The sequence below is a fragment of the Macadamia integrifolia genome, chromosome 2 (genome assembly GCF_013358625.1).
Source record: "Macadamia integrifolia cultivar HAES 741 chromosome 2, SCU_Mint_v3, whole genome shotgun sequence".
Taxonomy (NCBI): domain Eukaryota; kingdom Viridiplantae; phylum Streptophyta; class Magnoliopsida; order Proteales; family Proteaceae; genus Macadamia; species Macadamia integrifolia.
The window spans coordinates 11,616,602-11,635,835 of NC_056558.1; the positions used below are offsets into that span (position 1 = coordinate 11,616,602).

Sequence of the window (19,234 nt, forward strand, 5' to 3'; positions counted from 1 at the left end):
TATTAGTTAGATACTAGGTGAAAATGTGACTAGAGTTAGAAACTCGATCCTACATTCCTACCTTGGCATCCATCGTTAGACAGCTTTTCATATGAACATTTGACTCGAGTGAAGGTCACGCATCAATTTATTGGTATAGCCCGCGAAGTAAGTAATCATTTTCAGCGAATCCAATGTCCATCGCTCCTTAGTTTGGGGAGTATTTCAGTATATGAGGAAAGTATAAGGGCATTTGTGACTTACTAATTACAACGGCTACTTGGAGATCGCCGTTGGATACGAAAAGATACTTGCACGCTCTTCCAGAGCTCAGGCTCTTGGTGCCGTAAAGAGAGAGAAAGAGAGTGAGAAAGAGAATTGCAGATCTGGTACTGTTACGGCTTCGTTGCTCTCCATTTGAAGTTTCAAGCTCTAGTTTTTCATCAGTTTGAGGTATTGTGTAACCATGAACATCTTCAAGAAGAAAACCTCTCCCAAAGGTATGTTTTCTGATCATTCTCAGTTACTTTTCTCAAGTTCCTCTTTTGTTCTACTTTCATTTCCTGGGAGTTTGGACTTCTCAGTCTTTTTTCTTGTCGACGCTTCATACTTTCAGTGGAGAGTGAGTTTGAATGCAAATTGGCTTCCGATTGGCTTCCATTTTGAGTTTCGCCTTTTGGGTGTTTCTTGTTATTTTAACTAGGGTTGATCTTCTATTTCATCTCTTCGTGCTGGTTTGACATTCTCGTGTGTTGTTTCAGCTTCAACTGGGATTTTGGTCGAATGATTTTTTTTTTTGGGTGAAAACCCCTTTTCAGAAATGAGTCCAGCTTAAGATTGCTTCATCTTGTTCTCTCTCTCCCCCCCCCCCCCCCCGGTGGGGGAATGCACATTGTCTCTGTACTGAAGAAGTAGAAAATTGTTTCTCTAATGACAGATGCACTTAGAACGAGCAAACGAGAGATGGCAGTTGCAACAAGAGGTAAATTTGTTTCCATAAAATTCTAACAGAGTTCATTAAGCAAAATATTCCTTTAAAAATAAATTTATAGGTAAGTTTCTGAAGCAGCATGTAGTGAATCATTCAGATTATATTTCTGTTTCTTATCAACCCAGAGCATATCTCTAGCATCATTGCCATGCTTGTGGTGGTTTCCTCTGTCTTTTAGCTGATGAGATTGGAATTATCTGAGGTTGGGAACTTAGGTTGGACAATTTGGATAACGGGCATGTACAGTTTGTTATATCTTTCTACCACTCAGGCATTGCTGTATCTCTGAAGTAGGAAACAGTTATGGTAGTTTCTATCAGTTAAAATGTGCATATCATCATCATTCCCTATCAGTGCAGAACTAGTGAGGACTCTTATACGTTGAAGTTCTTATTTTTGGTCCTTAAAAGTATATGACTTTCTAGATATAAATTTTTATCACCTCTTGAGCTTCTGTCTTGTTATGATCCTTCTCTCTGACCGCATGGGACATTTCATTTTGTCCATTCTTTTTCTCCTGTAGGTATCGAACGTGAGATTGCATCTCTGCAACTAGAGGTATTTTATTATGAGAAATAATTTTTGTTCAATAAACTTCTTACATTAGGCTTTCATAGGTTTAACTCAGTGCTAAAAATTACAGGAGAAGAAATTGGTGGCAGAGATCAAGAAGACTGCTAAGACTGGCAATGAGGTGAGTTAATCTATTCTTGTCCATCTTTTGCCAAAATAATGACAATTAAATGATTGTTCATGCTGAATCAGTTTCCAATTGGTCTAGTTCAATTATTCAACTAGAATCTATCTGCATCCGAGGACTTAATATGCTCACTTGAGGATCTAATATCGCACAATCATTAAATTTTGCACAAATTTTGACTGCCTGCTGTTATATTCTAATATCGGAGCCAATTGAGCTTGAATGTTTTTTAAACAAAAATCTTCTATAACTGGTCTCTGTTGGAATAACATGGCTATGAGCTATATATATATATATACAATAACAGGATCGATCTACACCGAAATCCAGGGAAATAGTGTTTTCCTGGTTCTGTATGGTGAGAAGAACGAGATCGGTGCAATACCGTACTCCGATCCGGCAAGAAGGCAAACACTGGGATTGTGCAATACCATACCCAGAACTAGTTTGTGCAGAAATTAAAGTAAACAAAGAACAAAGCAAAACCAAGAACTTAAAAGAAGGAAATGGAGTTTCAGAAAATTTAAAGAAAATAAAAGCTGCTTAACCGGATCTATTTTTCACAGTCGAGAGGCACTACTGTAGGCTTCTCTATGAAGATAGAACAAGAAACTGCTGTATGCAGATGCAGATGCAGAAAGCTAATAATGCAATCAAAGAAAATAATTTCAAATATATTTAATATTTGGAGATCAGATTACAGGGCTTGAGTAGGCTTGGGTTGGAGGATTTGAGAAGAGGGTGTTTGGTCTTTGAGGAGTCTTAGAGCTGTGGGTAGCTAACCTTTGGGGGGGCGATCAGACTTGAGATGATCGGAGCCTGTTGTTGAAGACCGGCGGAGCACTTGGAGGTCCGACGGAGCACTTGGAGATCATGGAAGAACTTGAGAGGGATGAAGAATTCTTCTGCAGAGCTTCTCTCTCTTAGTTACAAGATTTGGGTGTATTATTTCAAGTGGTTTGGGAAGTGAGGGTGTGCTCCTTTTATAATGCAAGGAGGAGAATTTGAATTACATTTGAGTTTTTGGTGGATTTGGGTTTCATTTGGTACAGTACAGATTTTGAAATAGTACCTAATTTCATTTGGTACTGTACACTCAAATTTGGAACACTGTTTGGTGCACTGTTGACGCCAAAAGTTGGAGTTGCTGTCGACTTTTGATTTGGAATCTTTCTAGGAGAAAGTTGGAGCTGATGTCGACCTTTGATTTGGAATCTTTAATGATCTCACCACGGCATTCCACATGTCATAGGCACTGTTCTCCGTATTGGTTTGATCAAAAGTTTTGTATCCTATTTGTTTGAGCCGGATATTGGCCGGACTGTCCTTTAACCTGGGACAGTAACAGTACCTCCTTTCCTTAATAGGTTGTCCGAGGTTATTTGACTAGGTGATTTTACGATATCACCAATCGGCTAGTTTAAGACCGTCCTAGCAGACGTTTGGGGATCAAATCAGGGTTTGGTCGAAGAGGACTTTGATTTTGTGGCCCGACAAGATCTTCGTGAGGTTGCTTCTTTGAATTTGCTTGAGGAAGATGCTTTGGAGCTGGCCGGCTCGTAGTTGGGGTCATCTTCATAAGGGTCTTGGCCATAGCATTGGGCTGGCATAGATCCTTTGATGGATCCAAGACTGTAGGCTCCCTCGCTAGAGCCCTCATCGTTGTTTGAGTCAGAACCGAGTTCAGCCAAACGGGCAAGAAGGGCTTCCTTCTCACTTTTGATGTTTGATTTGGACGAACTTGGCAGGGTCAGGACTGGTTTGAGGCCCGTGAGGCTTTGGATAAGAGACGTCTTTTCACATTTGGAGACGTCGCAGTTATCCCACCATTTGACATTGAAGATCTGGCAAAGGACTGGGGCGACCCAATCAAATGTCTGGAGATCATATATTTGGTATTCTCAGTAATGTATCTATGCCAGGCGGCAATGGAGAAAGAACCGGAGAAGGTCAGGTTGGTGTGGTTGTGGGGTCGAGTTTTGACAAAATATTTGAAAGGGAATCATAGGACCATATCGTACCCAAATCAGCAAAATCGCCGAATCCAAAAGAAACCAACACCTTGGTCTTTGGCCCAAACCTCGGCCGTCCAGACTATCAAAAAATTAGTCAAAGAAATTCCCTGCTTATTTATCCCTAATCTTGAGGCCTTTAAAATCGTTGAAACCGATGGCTCAGACATTGGGTATGGAGGGATTCTCAAACAGAAACTTCTAAGTGATAATAAAGCACAAATAGTTCAATTCGCATCTGGTATTTGGAATTCTGCCCAAAAGAATTACAGTACCATCAAAAAAGAAATTATATCAATTGTTCTATGCATACAAAAATTTCAAAATGCATTATTAAATAAATCATTTTTAGTTCGTGTTGACTGTAGTGCAGCTAAATATGTTTTACAAAATGATGTTTCAAATCTTGCATCAAAATAAATTTTTGCCCGATGGCAAGCTTTATTATCGATTTTTGAATTTCAAATAGAATATATTAAAGGAGAATCAAATTCTGTCCCTGACTTTCTTACCCGTGAATTCCTACAGGGCCAGACTCCACAAATCAACCTTATCAGGATGGCTCCCCCTAAGGAGTCTACCTCTTCAAATTCCCTTATCAAACCAAATCCAGCTATAGTGCCTCTGCAGCACCATCAAATCAAATAGTTACTAGGAGCCAGTCCCAATTGGCCTCCTCAAATAAACCTTACTCCCATGCTGTAGTTTTGTCCTCTACAGCAGGACCCCTCCAAACCACAAACAGGACAAGTTCCAGCCTACAAACTACACAAGCCAAACCCCTCCAAACTGCCCAGGGACCCCAAACCAAAAGCCAATACTATGAAAAACCTTACAAAGAGGACCTCTTTACTATTGAAGAACCCCTTTTCAAATATACAGACTCGCCTATTAATATTTCCAAAAATGTCTTCTTTCAAGGATGTGCCCATCACTCTGATTCTGCCGTAAAAAATCAAGAATTTTATGAGTTCATCCTCGTAGATACTGACTCTATCAGATTCAAACTAAATTATATTAGAAAAGATCAAACTCTAGTTACCCACACAACGGTAACCATCTGCAAAATCCTCACCCTTCAAGATTGGGGCGGTCACCTTCTCAGCACAAGGAACTTTCCAGTAACCTTCAAACCTCAAACTTATACATACTGTGACTACCAGGAAGCTTGGTATAAAGCCTTCTGTTTTCAAAACAAGATCCACCGCCATTCTTTGTTTTTCTGTTTTGAATACAGGTTTAATAATCAAACACCCCTCTAATTCCCTAAGTAGTGGGACCGATATGGTCCTATGATTGATATCCTTCCACCACAAATACAAAATTCCTTTCAAATATTTTGTCAAAACTCGACCCCACAACCACACCAACCTGACCTTCTCCGGTTCTTTCTCCATTGCCGCCTGGCATGGATACTTTACTGGGAATACCAAATATATGATCTCCAGACATCTGATTGGGTCACCCCAGTCCTTTGCCGGATCTTCAATGTCAAATGGTGGGATAACTACGACGTCTCCAAATGTGAAAAGACGTCTCTTATCCAAAGCCTCACGGGCCTCAAACCAGTCCCGACCCTGCCAAGTTCGTCCAAATCAAGCATCAAAAGTGAGAAGGAAGCCTTTCGTGCCTGTTTGGCTGAACTCGGTTCCGACTCAGATAAGAATGAGGGCTCTAGCGAGGGAGCCTACAGTCTTGGATCTAGGGGTGTCAATCGGTTGGTCTGGCTCGGTTTCAGTCCGGGTTGAGTCGGTTTCGGTGTGGGAAAGTTGAAACCGAAACCTAACCAATAAGGAAATTCCGGTTTTGGTTTGGTTTCGGTTTCGGTTTCGGTGCGGTTTGGTTTTGGTTTGTCTTCGGTTTCTTAAATCGATTTGTAACCGGGTTGGTTTTGATTTTTAGTCCAGTTTGGATTCGACTTTCCATACAAATGTTTACAAAACTATGCAAATTTTGATTTTTTTAATGAATTTTAGAGTATTTCGGTTTCTTTCCGGTTTGGTTTCGGTTTCGGTCCGGGTTTTGAGCCGGTTTCGGTTTGGTTTAGGGTTCATCCGGTTTCTGGTGCGGTTCAGTTTGGTTTTGGGGTTGCAATACTCCAAACCGAACCGACCCAATAAGGCTTCGGTTCGGTTCGGTCCGTGTTGTTATCGGTTCGGTCTGGCCGATTTTACCGGTTCGGTTTAAGAATTGACACCCCTACTTGGATCCATCAAAGGATCTATGCCAGCCCAATGCTATATGGCCAAGACCCTTATGAAGATGACCCCGACTACGAGCCGGCCAGCTCCAAAGCATCTTCCTCAAGCAAATTCAAAGAAGTAACCTCACAAAGATCTCGTCGGGCCACAAAATCAAAGTCCTCTTCGACCAAACCCTGATTTGATCCCCAAACGTCTGCTAGGACGGTCTTAAACTAGCCGATTGGTGATATCGTAAAATCACCTAGTCAAATAACCTCGGACAACCTATTAAGGAAAGGAGGTACTGTTACTGTCCCAGGTTAAAGGACAGTCCGGCTAATATCCGGCTCAAACAAATAGGATACAAAACTTTTGATCAAACCAATACGGAGAACAGTGTCTATGACACGTGGAATGCCATGGTGAGATCATTAAAGATTCCAAATCAAAGGCTGACAGTAGCTCCAACTTTCTCCTAGAAAGATTCCAAATCAAAAGTCGAGAGCAACTCCAACTTTCGACGTCAACAGTGCACCAAACAGTGTTCCAAATTTAAGTGTACAGTACCAAATGAAATTAGGTACTATTTTAAATTCTGTACTGTACCAAATGAAACCCAAATCCACTGAAAACTCAAATGTAATTCAAATTCTCCTCCTTGCATTATAAAAGGAGCACACCCTCACTTCCCAAACCACTTGAAATAATACACCCAAATCTTGTAACTAAGAGAGAGAAGCTCTGCAGAAGAATTCTTCATCCCTCTCAAGTTCTTCCATGATCTCCAAGTGCTCCGTCGGACCTCCAAGTGCTCTGCCAGTCTTCAACAACAGGCTCCGATCATCTCAAGTCTGATCGCCCCCCCAAAGGTTAGCTACCCACAGCTCTAGGACTCCTAAAAGACCAAACACCCTCTTCTTCTCAAATCCTCCAACCCAAGCCTACTCAAACCCTGTAATCTGATCTCCAAATATTAAATATATTTCAAATTATTTTCTTTGATTGCATTATTAGCTTTCTGCATCTGCATCTGCATACAACAGCTTCTTGTTCTATCTTCACAGAGAAGCCTACAGTAGTGCCTCTCGACTGTGAAAAATAGATCTGGTTAAGCAACTTTTATTTTCTTTAAATTTTCTGAAACTCCATTTCCTTCTTTTAAGTTCTTGGTTTTGCTTTGTTCTTTGTTTACTTTAATTTCTACACAAACTAGTTCTGGGTACGGTATCGCACCTATCCCAGTGTTTGCCTTCTTGCCGGATCGGAGTATGGTATTGCACCGGTCTCGTTCTTCTCACCATACAGAACCAGGAGAACACTATTTCCCTGGATTTCGGTGTAGATCGATCCTGTTATTGGTATCAGAGCCAGGTTATCATAGGTTCTCAAGCTCCAAAGATTATAACCTCAAGTGACAAAGGTTCTGCTCCTCCAAATCCGCCGGTCCTCTTCATCAGCTCCAGTTTTCTACATCAAAGGTTTGTTTCCCTTTCAAAGGTTAGCATCAACAGCCCTCCACGACTCTTCCAAAGTCCTATTACCCTTCTTCTTCTCAAATCCTCCAACCCAAGCCTTATACCTCTTTATTCTCCAAATGATATCAAAAGTTTATTTTCCACATTATTTTGTATTACATCTTGCATTTCCTACTTCTTGTTCTATCTTCACAGAGAAGCCTACAGTTGCGCCTCTCGACTGTGAAATATAGATCCGGTTAAGCAGTTTTCTTTTCTAAGTTTTTGTTCTTTATCTTCTATTTTGTTTGTTTAATTTTGCACCGTTTAGTTCTAGGTACGGTAATGTACCCATCCTCTTCGACCCTCGGTCTCTCTAAGACCTCAAAACCCACAAATTTAATTATGTCCATGTTGGTTTAGTCCAAGTGGCCATCAAACCCCTACACCGCGAAGGCCTTAACACTTCCCTGCTTTTAGCCCTTCGCGATCAAAGATTCCTTAACTTCAATGACTCCCTTCTGGGAGATATTGAAACTAGTCTTTGCTATGGCTCTGTCCACTTTAATGTTTACCCTAACATGTACATAGCGCTTCAAGACCCGAATATTCTTCACTCCCTCAAAATTAACCTCAAAACCCATGGATATCGAATGATGCATGGATCTACCCCGATCGCTATCATTCATCGTATAAAATTTAAAGCCATAAAAACCGTCAAACCCATAGCGCTTAAACAGTCTCCCAAAGGTTCTACCCTTTACCTTGAAACTAATTGTATTCAAGGTCAAACCATTTACCCAAAACTTGTTCAGTGGAAAGATATTTCTTTCCCTGCTGAGTGGCAGCTACAAACGACTGCTCCTCAACCTCAAAATTCAAATACCAATATCCAGTCCATCTCACAGGACTTAGATGGCTTAGTTACCCTTCGGTTTAACCGACAAATACCTCCCCTTGTCTACCAAAGCTCCTGGAGGTCATGTTCCAGTGCCTTGACCTCTTCAAACTATTTTCCTCTTAGTTCCCCCCAAGAGCTCCTCCACCTCCTCTTCCTAACCTTTCCGGTTTAAACTCCGGACAAAATGTTATTCATGGTACCTACGACGAGACTTCGTCTTCTATACCAGATCTTTCCTAATCTGAACAAAATCACCCTAATCTCTGACCTTTTCAGAAGTGGCTCCACCTGCTTCTGACCCTGCTGTCCTTATGCTTCAAATTGACAACGAATTCCAGATCGACAAACCTTTACTTAGAACAAATTTTGAATCCCCAAAAATACCCAAAAACGGACTTGGTTTTTCTCAACATTTGATCTAGACCAACAAGCCCAAATTCGCACAAACTGGTATGATTTTATGACAAAACTTAAGACAAATAATTTCTTCTTTACTTATTTTGATATTTATGCCTAGGATAATAACATAAACTATCCTTGGCACAACCAAATCTCCACTCAAACTGCTTCACACAAGTCCTGGACCCTTAGCACTGGTCCAACAACCTCTGCTATCCATCCCCCGATAGATAGCATCAAACATATCTTTAAAAATACAGAAATCACTGCTTCTCCTTTCAAAACAGCTGACCAAAACGACCCAAATAGAAAATTAATAGAACAATCAAATTTTACTAATTTAAGCCTTCAAACCTTAGGCGACCAACTCTCCCAAGTTGAATGTCTTGTCCAACCAAAACCTATGTCTTCATTACCAACAACCCCTTTTCCTCCTTCAATCCCTCCTTTCAAGCCATATATTATACCACAAAAGCAACAGAGTCAACTTAATAAATAATTTTTACTTGATCAAATTAACCATCATCTCACAACCTTGACTTCTTCTGAGACACCAACACAAAATCAATCGACTGCCGAATCTGCTAATCGTCGGATTCTCACCCTTGATGGATTTTCCTCGGGTTCCTCATCTAATTCTGACTCTGAAGTCCCCCATGTTAATCAAATTAGCCAGAGTTCAAATCAATACCCAGTCTTTCCTGACCAACAGATCGAAGTTAGGGGAACTGCTCCTCAGACTTCTTCAAGAAATGGAACATAGATGGTCTCTCCGAACACAATCTCATTAACAAACTCCAAGAAATGACTATGGTTAACAACGCTCACCGTATCAAAAATGCGGCTGACAGTGATGTTGCCACTTTGCTCATTTCTGGTTTTACCGGCCAGCTTAAAGGTTGGTGGGATTATGTTCTCACTGAACATCAAAAAACTGAAATCCTAACTGCTATTTAAACTACCCCTAACGGTATACCCCTTCTTGACCCCGAAGGAGATCCAATTGAGGATGCTGTCAATACCCTTATTTTCAGCATTGCAAATTATTTTCTTGAAAATCCTTCCCGGCTCAAAGACCGTACTGCCGAACAACTTTCAAATCTTTGGTGTAAAAAACTACACGATTTCAAATGGTACAAGGACACTTTCCTAACCAAAGTTCTTACTAGACCAGATGCCAATTTCCCATGTTGGAAAGAAAAATTCCTCATTGGTCTCCCAACCCTTTTTTCTAAAAAAATTAAACAACGTTTACGCAACGAAAACGACGAGATTATTCCCTATGATCAAATGACTTATGGTCAAATAATTAATCTAATTCATGAAGAAGGCCTGGCCTTATGTACTGATATCAGATTAAGAAAACAAATTAACAAAGAAAATAAGTTTTACAAACGATAATTAGGAGGTTTTTGCAAAGAATTTAGCTTTGCTCCCCTAAAGCTGCCTTCTAAGCATAAACACAAATCTTCTCGAAAATTCTTCAAATCCAATCAGAATAAGTCTCACAAACCATTTACAACTCTTGAATTTTACCAAAAGTCTACTAAAGTTTCAAAATATCGAAAACACATGAAACCTTAAGACACCCAAAAATCTTCAACCTTCATCTCACTCCCAAAACTGCTTTCGTTGTGGTAAACCTGGTCATATTGCAAAATACTGTTGTGCCTTCAAACGTATTAATTCTTTACAAATCTCTGATAAAGATAAAACCCAAATACTTGCCCTTCTTCAAGAAACAACTTCTTCATCATCTTCTAATGAACAAAATTATGACAACAAAAATCTCAAAATAAACAAAGTACAAGCTTCTGAGCATTCGGTTTTCAGCTCCACCGATAATAATAATTTCCAAGCCTGTGCTTGTGATTCTTGTATTATTGGTCTTAGCTGCAAAGATTGTGCTCCCAAATCTGTACGTATACTTAGAACATCTCCCCAAACAAATATTCTTGAATATATAGACAATTTGACAGACCCATAACACAAACAAGCCTACCTTAAGCACCTCAAACAAAACCTCACCTCTCAAAATTCTCCCCAACCATATAACCTACAAAAAATTATGCAAAAGTTTGATATGCTTCAGAAATCTTCCTCTTCTGACCATTTTTCCGAATACAAAATCTTGAAACTACTACTGCCACACTGCAGTTTGATATGCAGTATGAAATTAAAAACATCAAACAACAACTGTCCCTCCTATCTCGTCTCCCAAATCCACACGTCTCTTCTCCCAACATTGCGTCTGTCCCAACTGAACCATTCACAAATCCTTTTTCAAATCAAGAACCATCTTCTGGTTTTGTTAACACCATTTCTAGCCAAAACTGGTATATCCACATTACCCTTGTAGTCAATGACTCTTTCAAACTCTCCACCATTGACCTTGTTGACTCAGGTGACCAACTTAATTGTATCAACGAAGGAGTCATTCCAACCCAATACTACGAATGTACCACCCAGCGGCTTATTACCGCAAATGGGTCAGGATTAAATGTCCAATACAAATTATCAAACACCCACATTTGTAACAATGGGTTTTGCCTTCCCCAAACTTTTCTCCTTGCCAAAGATCTTGACCAAACTATAATCCTAGGACAACCTTTCCTTGGAATGATCAAACCTTTCAAAATCACCCAAGAGAACTACAAAATTTCAAGGCCAAAAAATTATTTTTATGTTCTTACATGCTCAAAATTCTATTCCCCACCATATCGCCAAAACCAAACAACTAAATTTTCTCCAAACTGAACTAACCCACCAACGAATTTCTAATCAATTATCTCATCCCAAAACTATCTAAAAACTAAAACAGCTTCAATCTAAATTCGAACATGACCTTTCTTCTGAGGTTCCTGATGCCTTTTGGTATTGTAAAAAACATATGGTTTCTCTTCCATATACTAAAGATTTCTCTGACCTTCAAATACCTACTAAAGCTCGACTTGCTCAAATGAACCAAACACTTCTAGAAACTTGCAAACTAGAAATTAATGACCTTCTTGCCAAAAAACTTATTAGACCCAGTACCTCCCCTTGGAGTTGTACTACCTTTTATGTTAACAAGGCCTCTGAAATTGAAAGAGGCACCCCTCGCTTGGTCGTTAATTACAAACCTCTTAACAATGCCCTCCAATGGATTCATTATCCCATTCCCAATCAAAAAGACCGTTTACAAAGAATCTACCACCCAAAAGTTTTCTCAAAATTTGATATGAAATCTGGATTCTGGCAGATCCAGCTTCATGAAAAAGACCGATACAAAACTGCCTTCACAACCCCTTTTAGCCTTTACGAATGGAATGTCATGCCATTCAGCCTCAAAAATGCTCCTAGCGAATTTCAAAAAATCATGAACGACATCTTCAATCCCTATGGGCAATTTACCATTGTCTATATAGATGACATTCTAGTTTTTTCAGATTCGGTAGAACAACATTTCAAACACCTCAAAATATTTTATCAAATTATCAAAACTAATGGCCTTGTCCTTTCAAATCGAAAAATGGAATTCTTCCTCACCAAAGTCTGTTTCCTCGGACATTTAATCGAAAAAGGCACCTTAACCCCCATTTATTGTACCATTTCTTTTGGTAATAAATTCCCCGATCAAATCCTCGATAAATCCCAATTACAAAGATTCCTAGGAAGTTTAAATTACGTTCGTGATTTTCTTCCCCAAATTAGCCAAATTGCTAAGCCTTTTATATCTCAGGCTCAAGAAAAACCCTGTAATTTGGTCCTCTGCCCAAACCAATGTTGTTCAACAAATCAAAAAATTAGTCCAAGAAATTCCTTGCCTTTTTATCCCCCATCCTGAGGCATTTAAAATTGTTGAAACTGACGCCTCTGATATCGGATACGGCCGCATCCTCAAGCAGCGGCCTCCTAATGCTACCAACGAACTTGTCCAAACCGCACAAAAGAATTATAGTACTATTAAAAAAGAAGTCTTATCTATAGTTCTCTGCATTCGAAATTTTCAAAATGCATTATTAAACAAACCATTTTTGGTTCGTGTTGACTGTAGTGCTGCAAAATTTGTCTTACAAAATGATGTTTCAAATCTTGCCTCAAAACAAATTTTTGCTCAATGGCAAGCTTTTCTTTCTATTTTTGAATTTCAAATTGAATATATTAAAGGAGAATCAAATTCAGTCCCTGACTTTCTTACTCGTGAATTCCTACAGTGCCAAACTCCAAAACTTAACCTTATTAAAATGGCTCCTCCCAAAGAATCCACAACCTCTAATTCCCTGATTCGTTCCAAATCTAGCTACGGCACCTCTGCCCCCCCCCCGAACCAAACTGTTACCCAAAGATCTCACCTGGCTTCATTAAACCTTCCTTATTCCCATGCCGTTATTCTCTCTTCGGCCCCTACAAACAAAGCCAGTTCTAGTCTCCAAACCACCCAAGCAAAACCGCCTCAAACCACCCACGGGAAGCTCAAAAGCCAATATTTTGAAAAGCCTCTCAAAGAAGAGCCCTTTACTATCGAAGATGTCCTCCAAAATTATGTTGAGTCTCCCCTCAACATTGCCCAAAGAATCTTCTTCCAAGGTTGGCATTTTTATTCCCCTTCCACAGCAAAAACCCAAGAATTCTACGAATACATTCTCGTAGATACTGACTCCGTCAGACCCAAACTCAACTTTGACAAAAATGATCCTTCATTGGTTACACACACAACTGTAACCATTTGCAAAAAATTTTGCCTCAAAGATTGGAATAACCACTCCCTCACATACAAAAACTTCTCAAATACCTATACTCCTGCAGGTTACACCTATTATGACTACCAGGAGGCATGGTACAAAGCTTTCCTTTTTCAAAACAAGACTAACCGGCATTCCTGGTTCTTCTGTTTTGATTACAAATTTAATAACCAAACTCCTCTCTGGTTTGCCCGGTGGTGGGATCAATATGGCCCTATGGCCGATATTCTTCCCTCTCCACTTCATGAACCACTCCAAATTTTCTGTCAACACTCCCAGCCACAACCTCACCAACCTGATCTCCTGCGGTTCTTTGTCCACTGCTGCATAGCCTGGATCCTTTTCTGGGATTATGAGCTCACTGACTTCCAAACCCAAGATTGGGTCGCCCCAGTTCTCTCCTGCGTCTTCCATGTCAAATGGTGGGATAACTATGACACCTCCAAATGTGACAAAACAGCCCTTATCCAAAGCCTTACTGGCCTCAAACTTGTTTCGACCCTTCCGGCCTCATCAAAATCAAGTATCAAAAGTGAAAAAGAGGCCCTTCTGGCTCGCCTTGCTGAACTCAGCTCTAATTCGGATGATGAATCAAGCGATGGTGCTTACAGCCTCAGCTCCATCAAAGGCTCTATGGCAGCCCACTGCCATTCTCAAGAAATGGCTCAGGATCCTTCCGATGATGAGCCCCCAGTGAAATGGCTCAGGATCCTTCTGATGATGAGCCCCCCAGCTCTAAGGCTTCGTCCTCCAACAAATTCAAAATTGTGGTTCGAAGATCCCGACGAACCGCCTCTAAAGTATCGACCAAAAATTAATTTGGTCTGTAACGTCTGCCAAGACGGTTTAAACTGGCCGATTGATAAGGTCTTTAATTCATCTAGTCAATTAACCACGGACGACCTCTATGAGGAAAGGTGGTACTGTTACTACTATCCCAGGTTAAAGGATAGTCAGACCAATACCAAGCTCAGTCAAATTTGGTATATCCCTCTAGATCAATCCAATACGAAAAACAGTGTCTTAGACACATGGAATGCCGTGGTGCGATCTTAGAAGACTCCAAACAAATGGTGCAAAATTAAACAAACAAAACAGAAATAAAGAACAAAAACTTAGAAAAGAAAACTGCTTAACCGGATCAATATTTCACAGTCGAGAGGCGCAACTGTAGGCTTCTCTGTGAAGATAGAACAAGAAGCAGGAAATGCAAGATGTAATGCAAAATAATGTGGAAAATAAACTTTTGATATTATTTGGAGAATAAAGAGGTACAAGCCTTGGGAAAAGGGCAGGCCTATTGTTTAACCGATATATATATATATCAGTTAAACAATCAATCTGTCTGATTGGTTGTAAAGAAACACACCTTTTCTTTTCTTTTTTTCTATTTTCCTTTATGTCATAATGCACGTTGTTCAAACAAATAAGAGACAACAACAACAAAAACAACAAACTCAACCTTATCAGTTACATGGATCCATGAACAAAAGAAAAGAAAAAAAGAGGGGGGTGGGGAAGGAAGAGATGAAAAGATGAGAAATGGGATAAGAAAGATGAAAATAGATAGAAGAGAGATGAGAGAGTTCAAACACATAAGAGAGTTCCCAAGTAAATAATCACATATTTTACATTACTTTGAAAAGTAATTTATATTTGAGAGGATTATTATATGATTTAGATGTAAACTCATGTATTGAATTTGTTTTGATACTCCAGTTACGGTGATTCCCATACATATAATTTTGCTCAACAAAATCATGTCAACTTGGCCCATGTATACCTTGATTAGATCACTGAATATGTTTTTATGTTAAAAAGAAAGCTTGAGCTTTTTTATCCTTCTAACCGCTGATCTATCTGCATTCACCAGGCTGCCACTAGAATCTTGGCTCGTCAACTTGTTCGTCTGCGACAGCAAATCATTAACTTGCAAGGGAGCCGTGCACAAATCAGAGGTGTAGCGACTCACACACAGGTTACTGTTTTTACCATCAGGAGAATAACCTGTCATTGAGGAAAAAGTATGCCCTTCATAGTTCTCTAAATCCTGTCCAATGTTTTTATCTTCACAGGCAATGTATGCAAATACTTCCATCTCCACGGGGATGAAAGGTGCTACTAAAGCAATGGTAGCCATGAACAAGGTATGTATTTTTAATGTGTTTTTTAGGGCTAATGTCGGAGCTTGTAGGGCTATCTCAAATGCAGCCTCTTTGCTTATTTTGAAAGCTTAGAACCTGACAATCCTGGTCTGAATCCCTTGTCTCATGCTCTAGCATGTTATATCTCAACAATTGTACAATATTTAATTGATCTAGAGGATCGTACAGTCATAAGTTGGTCTCTTTTCATGCCCAATATTCTCCATGTGGGTTTATTCTTATTGTATTTCACTATGGTTCATTTTTCAGCAAATGGCACCGGTAAAGCAAGCGAAAGTGATTAAAGAGTTCCAAAAGCAGTCATCACAGATGGACATGACGGTAAGTCCTTTAGCTACATGTTGTCCTTCGTGTATATTGACTTTCACTTTTTTTTGTTCGTGGTTAAAGTGATGGTACTTCAAATCTTAGCCAAGTTATTATAACTTGACCAAGTTCTAATTATAGTAGAGAAAAAGGGATTGCCCATTCTCCCGATCCACAATTTCTATTTCCTGGATCATCATAATTTAAAGTTTAACAGAAGAAGCCAACAGATGGGACTGGCCGATCAGATTGTAACTAGTACAACGAAAGAATGAAGAATTGGTTGAAGGAACCTGCCCATTCATTGTTCTGGAGGAACCCTGATCTAATTCTTTTAAATGGCAATCACTTGCAAAGACTTAATCACCACTTGGCCAAGTCTTACCGTATAACTGAACACCCATCCGCGGGATTGTATTTTCTGTATTAACTTTGGGCAAGTTTATCAGAAGCCAACAAAAGGGGTTGGCTGGTCAGGTATTGTAACTACTAACTAGTACAATGAAAAGAATCAGAAATGGCCGAGACCTTGCTCTGTGACTCTGTTCATTGTTTCTGAAGGAGTACTGCTCTACTTATTTTAATTGACAATAACTTGTAAAGAATTAATCATCACTTGGCCTAGTCTGTCTTACTGTATAACAGAAGACCCATTCTCTGGGTTGTATTCAATCCTTTCTACTCTTGAAAGAAAAAATGTACAGAGAGCTCCATAGTCAACTACATCCTAGTTGAGTTTTGTAGTATTTTATATGATTTTTTACTTGTGGAGTTTATTCAGATCTTCTGAGGTAGTTTTCAGTAAAATCAATTCACAACACCACACAAATCACCCCCCCATACACACATGCACTTGCAGATGCCTAGATATACAAAAATTTGCAAACTTTGAGCAAGAATGTGATATGGCTTATTCCTTCCTGCAGATTGAGATGATGTCAGAGTCTATTGATGAAACATTAGACAAAGATGAGGCTGAAGAAGAGACAGAGGAGCTCACTAACCAGGTGAAATGCAGAGACTAATATAAGCTTTTCTTTGGTTTTTATTATCTTTCTTTCATGCTTTCACTATGTAGTTTGGCCCATAATATGCCAACCTTTCTTACTCTCTTTAATCTTACTGTATCTTGGCTCTGTTCATATGCAGGTGCTCGATGAGATTGGTGTGGATATTGCTTCACAGGTTGGTTTTGAGGGTTTGACATGTCTTCTAGAATGCTTGAGTTCTTTCTCTTTTTATTTTTTTTTAGAAGTTTGACAATGCCATATTCTTTTGACAGTTATCTTCGGCTCCCAAAGGTCGGATTGCGTCGAAGAAAGTAGAAAATACTGTTGCAAGGTACCATTATTTGTCTCAATCCTTAGCTATAGATTCTATAAATGAACTAGTCTTGATAGTAATTTTCAATTAGAGAAACTTCACTAACCAGATAGATCTCCAACATTTGACGAGTCTTCTTTATCTGTATCCATGGCATTCATGTATCCAAAACATAATTTACATTGGAAATGGAAGAGCCCAATATTATGACTTCCATTTTAAAGTACCTGAACAAATAGTATGGATCTTGCTTGTGATATGTTCATCTAAGTACCCACCTGCTCAGATATCATTACTTTAAATATGCACATGCGCACGTGCACTCACATGGACACAGATGCAGTGGATGGTAGGAATTCACTATCTGAGATTGATTCTGTGACCCAATAAAAGAACTCTGCTTCTGTAGCTTCTTTGTATGGAGAAGCAGATCAGTCCATGCTCCTGTTGTAAACTGTTGAGACATCTTAAGCCGATAATGTTGGCAAGTCTGGCGAAGTTGAATAGGAGAAACAAGAAATATAGTTTTCTAATTGTATTCTGTTTGAGCACCTGAGCTGGTTCTTTCTGATAGGACTCTGGTGGCCCTCACATTTAGGTTGTTGGATGTTTACATGCATAGCATAGTCTTCTTCTTTGTTGAATTATTTTTAATCATATGAAGCTTTCTTGTGGAATTTGCAGCTCTAAATCTTCTTCTGATGTTGAGGATCTTGAGAAGAGGTTGGCTTCCCTCAGACGCCTTTGATCCATTAAGCAGTGGCTTGCTCTAATTGATACATATATTCTATTATGTAAATTCTACTTAGTCAGAAAGTGATTATGAATTGTATGGACAAGATATAAAACATAAATGTGAGTTGGATACGAAGAACACCAAATTTTATTCATTCAAGAGCATGAAATTCCGTACCATTTTTTTAAGTCACCGGGAGTTTAGACCCGAGAGACACCTATTTGTTTAGTCTGGCATTCTTTTTGGGTTGAAAAATTACATTGCTTCCATGTGGCTTGGGTCAAGCCCAAAATTTAGATTTTGCATTGAAATGTCTCCTAATCAAGTTCCCCTCTCTCCACAAGCACGTTGAGACATTATTTGAAGGTGTTGTACTTTAGAGATTGTTTTTTATAGTATTTGAATTGGATCGAGTTTTCTTTTACCCCACGGTGGAGGGATAATCTCTTCATCTGCCATTTTTTTGGTTGGATAGGATTTCAGGAACAGTGTAAAGGGTATTTTGGACCTTCATCAATAGGTAGAGTAATTATGAGATCACGGTGGTGGCTGAAGGGATACCAAGGGTTAGGAAGACACAGAAAACACAATTATCATTCAAAACTTTCTTCTTTTTTTTTTAACGGATTATCTAAATGACATGTGTATAGGTGTATTTAGGACTCTATGCTTTATTTTAATTGTCCCTTGTTTTATTCTTAAAAGTTCTTTATATAAGCGATATAAAATGATTTTTAAAGATAATTTAAAAGTGATTTATCATATATTTTTCAAGTATATATGTGAAATGATGGTATCTATTCTCATTGGAAAAAAAATTGTTTTACTAGAAGGGCAGAAAATTAAGGTTAGAAGAGATTGAGCAGAGTTAAAGAACACTTCTCTCCCTTTCCCCTCTCTTGCCGACCAGGCATTGGAGGAGTTTGTCTTGGATTAGAGACAAACCAGGTTTTAAGTACGTCAGTGAATTGGACTCATGGAGTTCAGATATCGGTTGTTGGTATATTGGTACCGAAACATATTGGATGTCTCAGTTTGATAATAGGTTAAAAACCTCCCAAAAAAAAATGAGAGTGAAAATCATCTACAGTAGCTGTATTGATGCAATGAACATCGGATGGCTAGAAACCCCTTGGGATGCATCCCAGATGTTCTCAGCCATCCTATGCTCATCACACCTCACCGCTCACCGTAGAGGATGTGGACTCGAAAAATGGATGCCTAGATCATATCGGATAGGAATTTGCTATCAGCCACGTGTATAAGAGGTCATTTCACACCCCTAATGTGTCAAGGTGCAGGGGCCACACTCCCTTACAGAAAACATATTTTTCATTTTTTATAAATTAAAAAAAAAAAAA

The 19,234-nt window shown here is 39.3% G+C and overlaps 1 protein-coding gene across 1 annotated transcript; it reads left to right on the forward strand.

The window, feature by feature from the left end:
* The first annotated feature begins 258 nt into the window (after positions 1 to 258).
* On the forward strand, positions 259 to 18,052 carry LOC122093222 (vacuolar protein sorting-associated protein 2 homolog 2). Its single transcript, XM_042663508.1, has 11 exons — positions 259 to 479; positions 917 to 961; positions 1,494 to 1,528; positions 1,614 to 1,664; positions 15,217 to 15,321; positions 15,419 to 15,490; positions 15,758 to 15,829; positions 16,741 to 16,821; positions 16,964 to 16,999; positions 17,097 to 17,155; positions 17,822 to 18,052. Exons 1-11 carry the CDS (start codon positions 446 to 448, stop codon positions 17,883 to 17,885), a joined length of 654 nt encoding a protein of 217 aa, XP_042519442.1. The 5' UTR covers positions 259 to 445; the 3' UTR covers positions 17,886 to 18,052.
* Positions 18,053 to 19,234: the final 1,182 nt, after the last annotated feature.

What these genes read in the sequence shown, in the direction of transcription:
- LOC122093222 (XM_042663508.1), top strand. Translation starts at nt 446, where the DNA reads ATGAACATCTTCAAGAAGAAAACCTCTCCCAAAG. An exon ending in TTGCATCTCTGCAACTAGAG is followed by an intron (nt 1,529 to 1,613) that starts GTATTTTATTAT and finishes TAAAAATTACAG; the next exon opens with GAGAAGAAATTGGTGGCAGA. An exon ending in CAATGGTAGCCATGAACAAG is followed by an intron (nt 15,491 to 15,757) that starts GTATGTATTTTT and finishes TTCATTTTTCAG; the next exon opens with CAAATGGCACCGGTAAAGCA.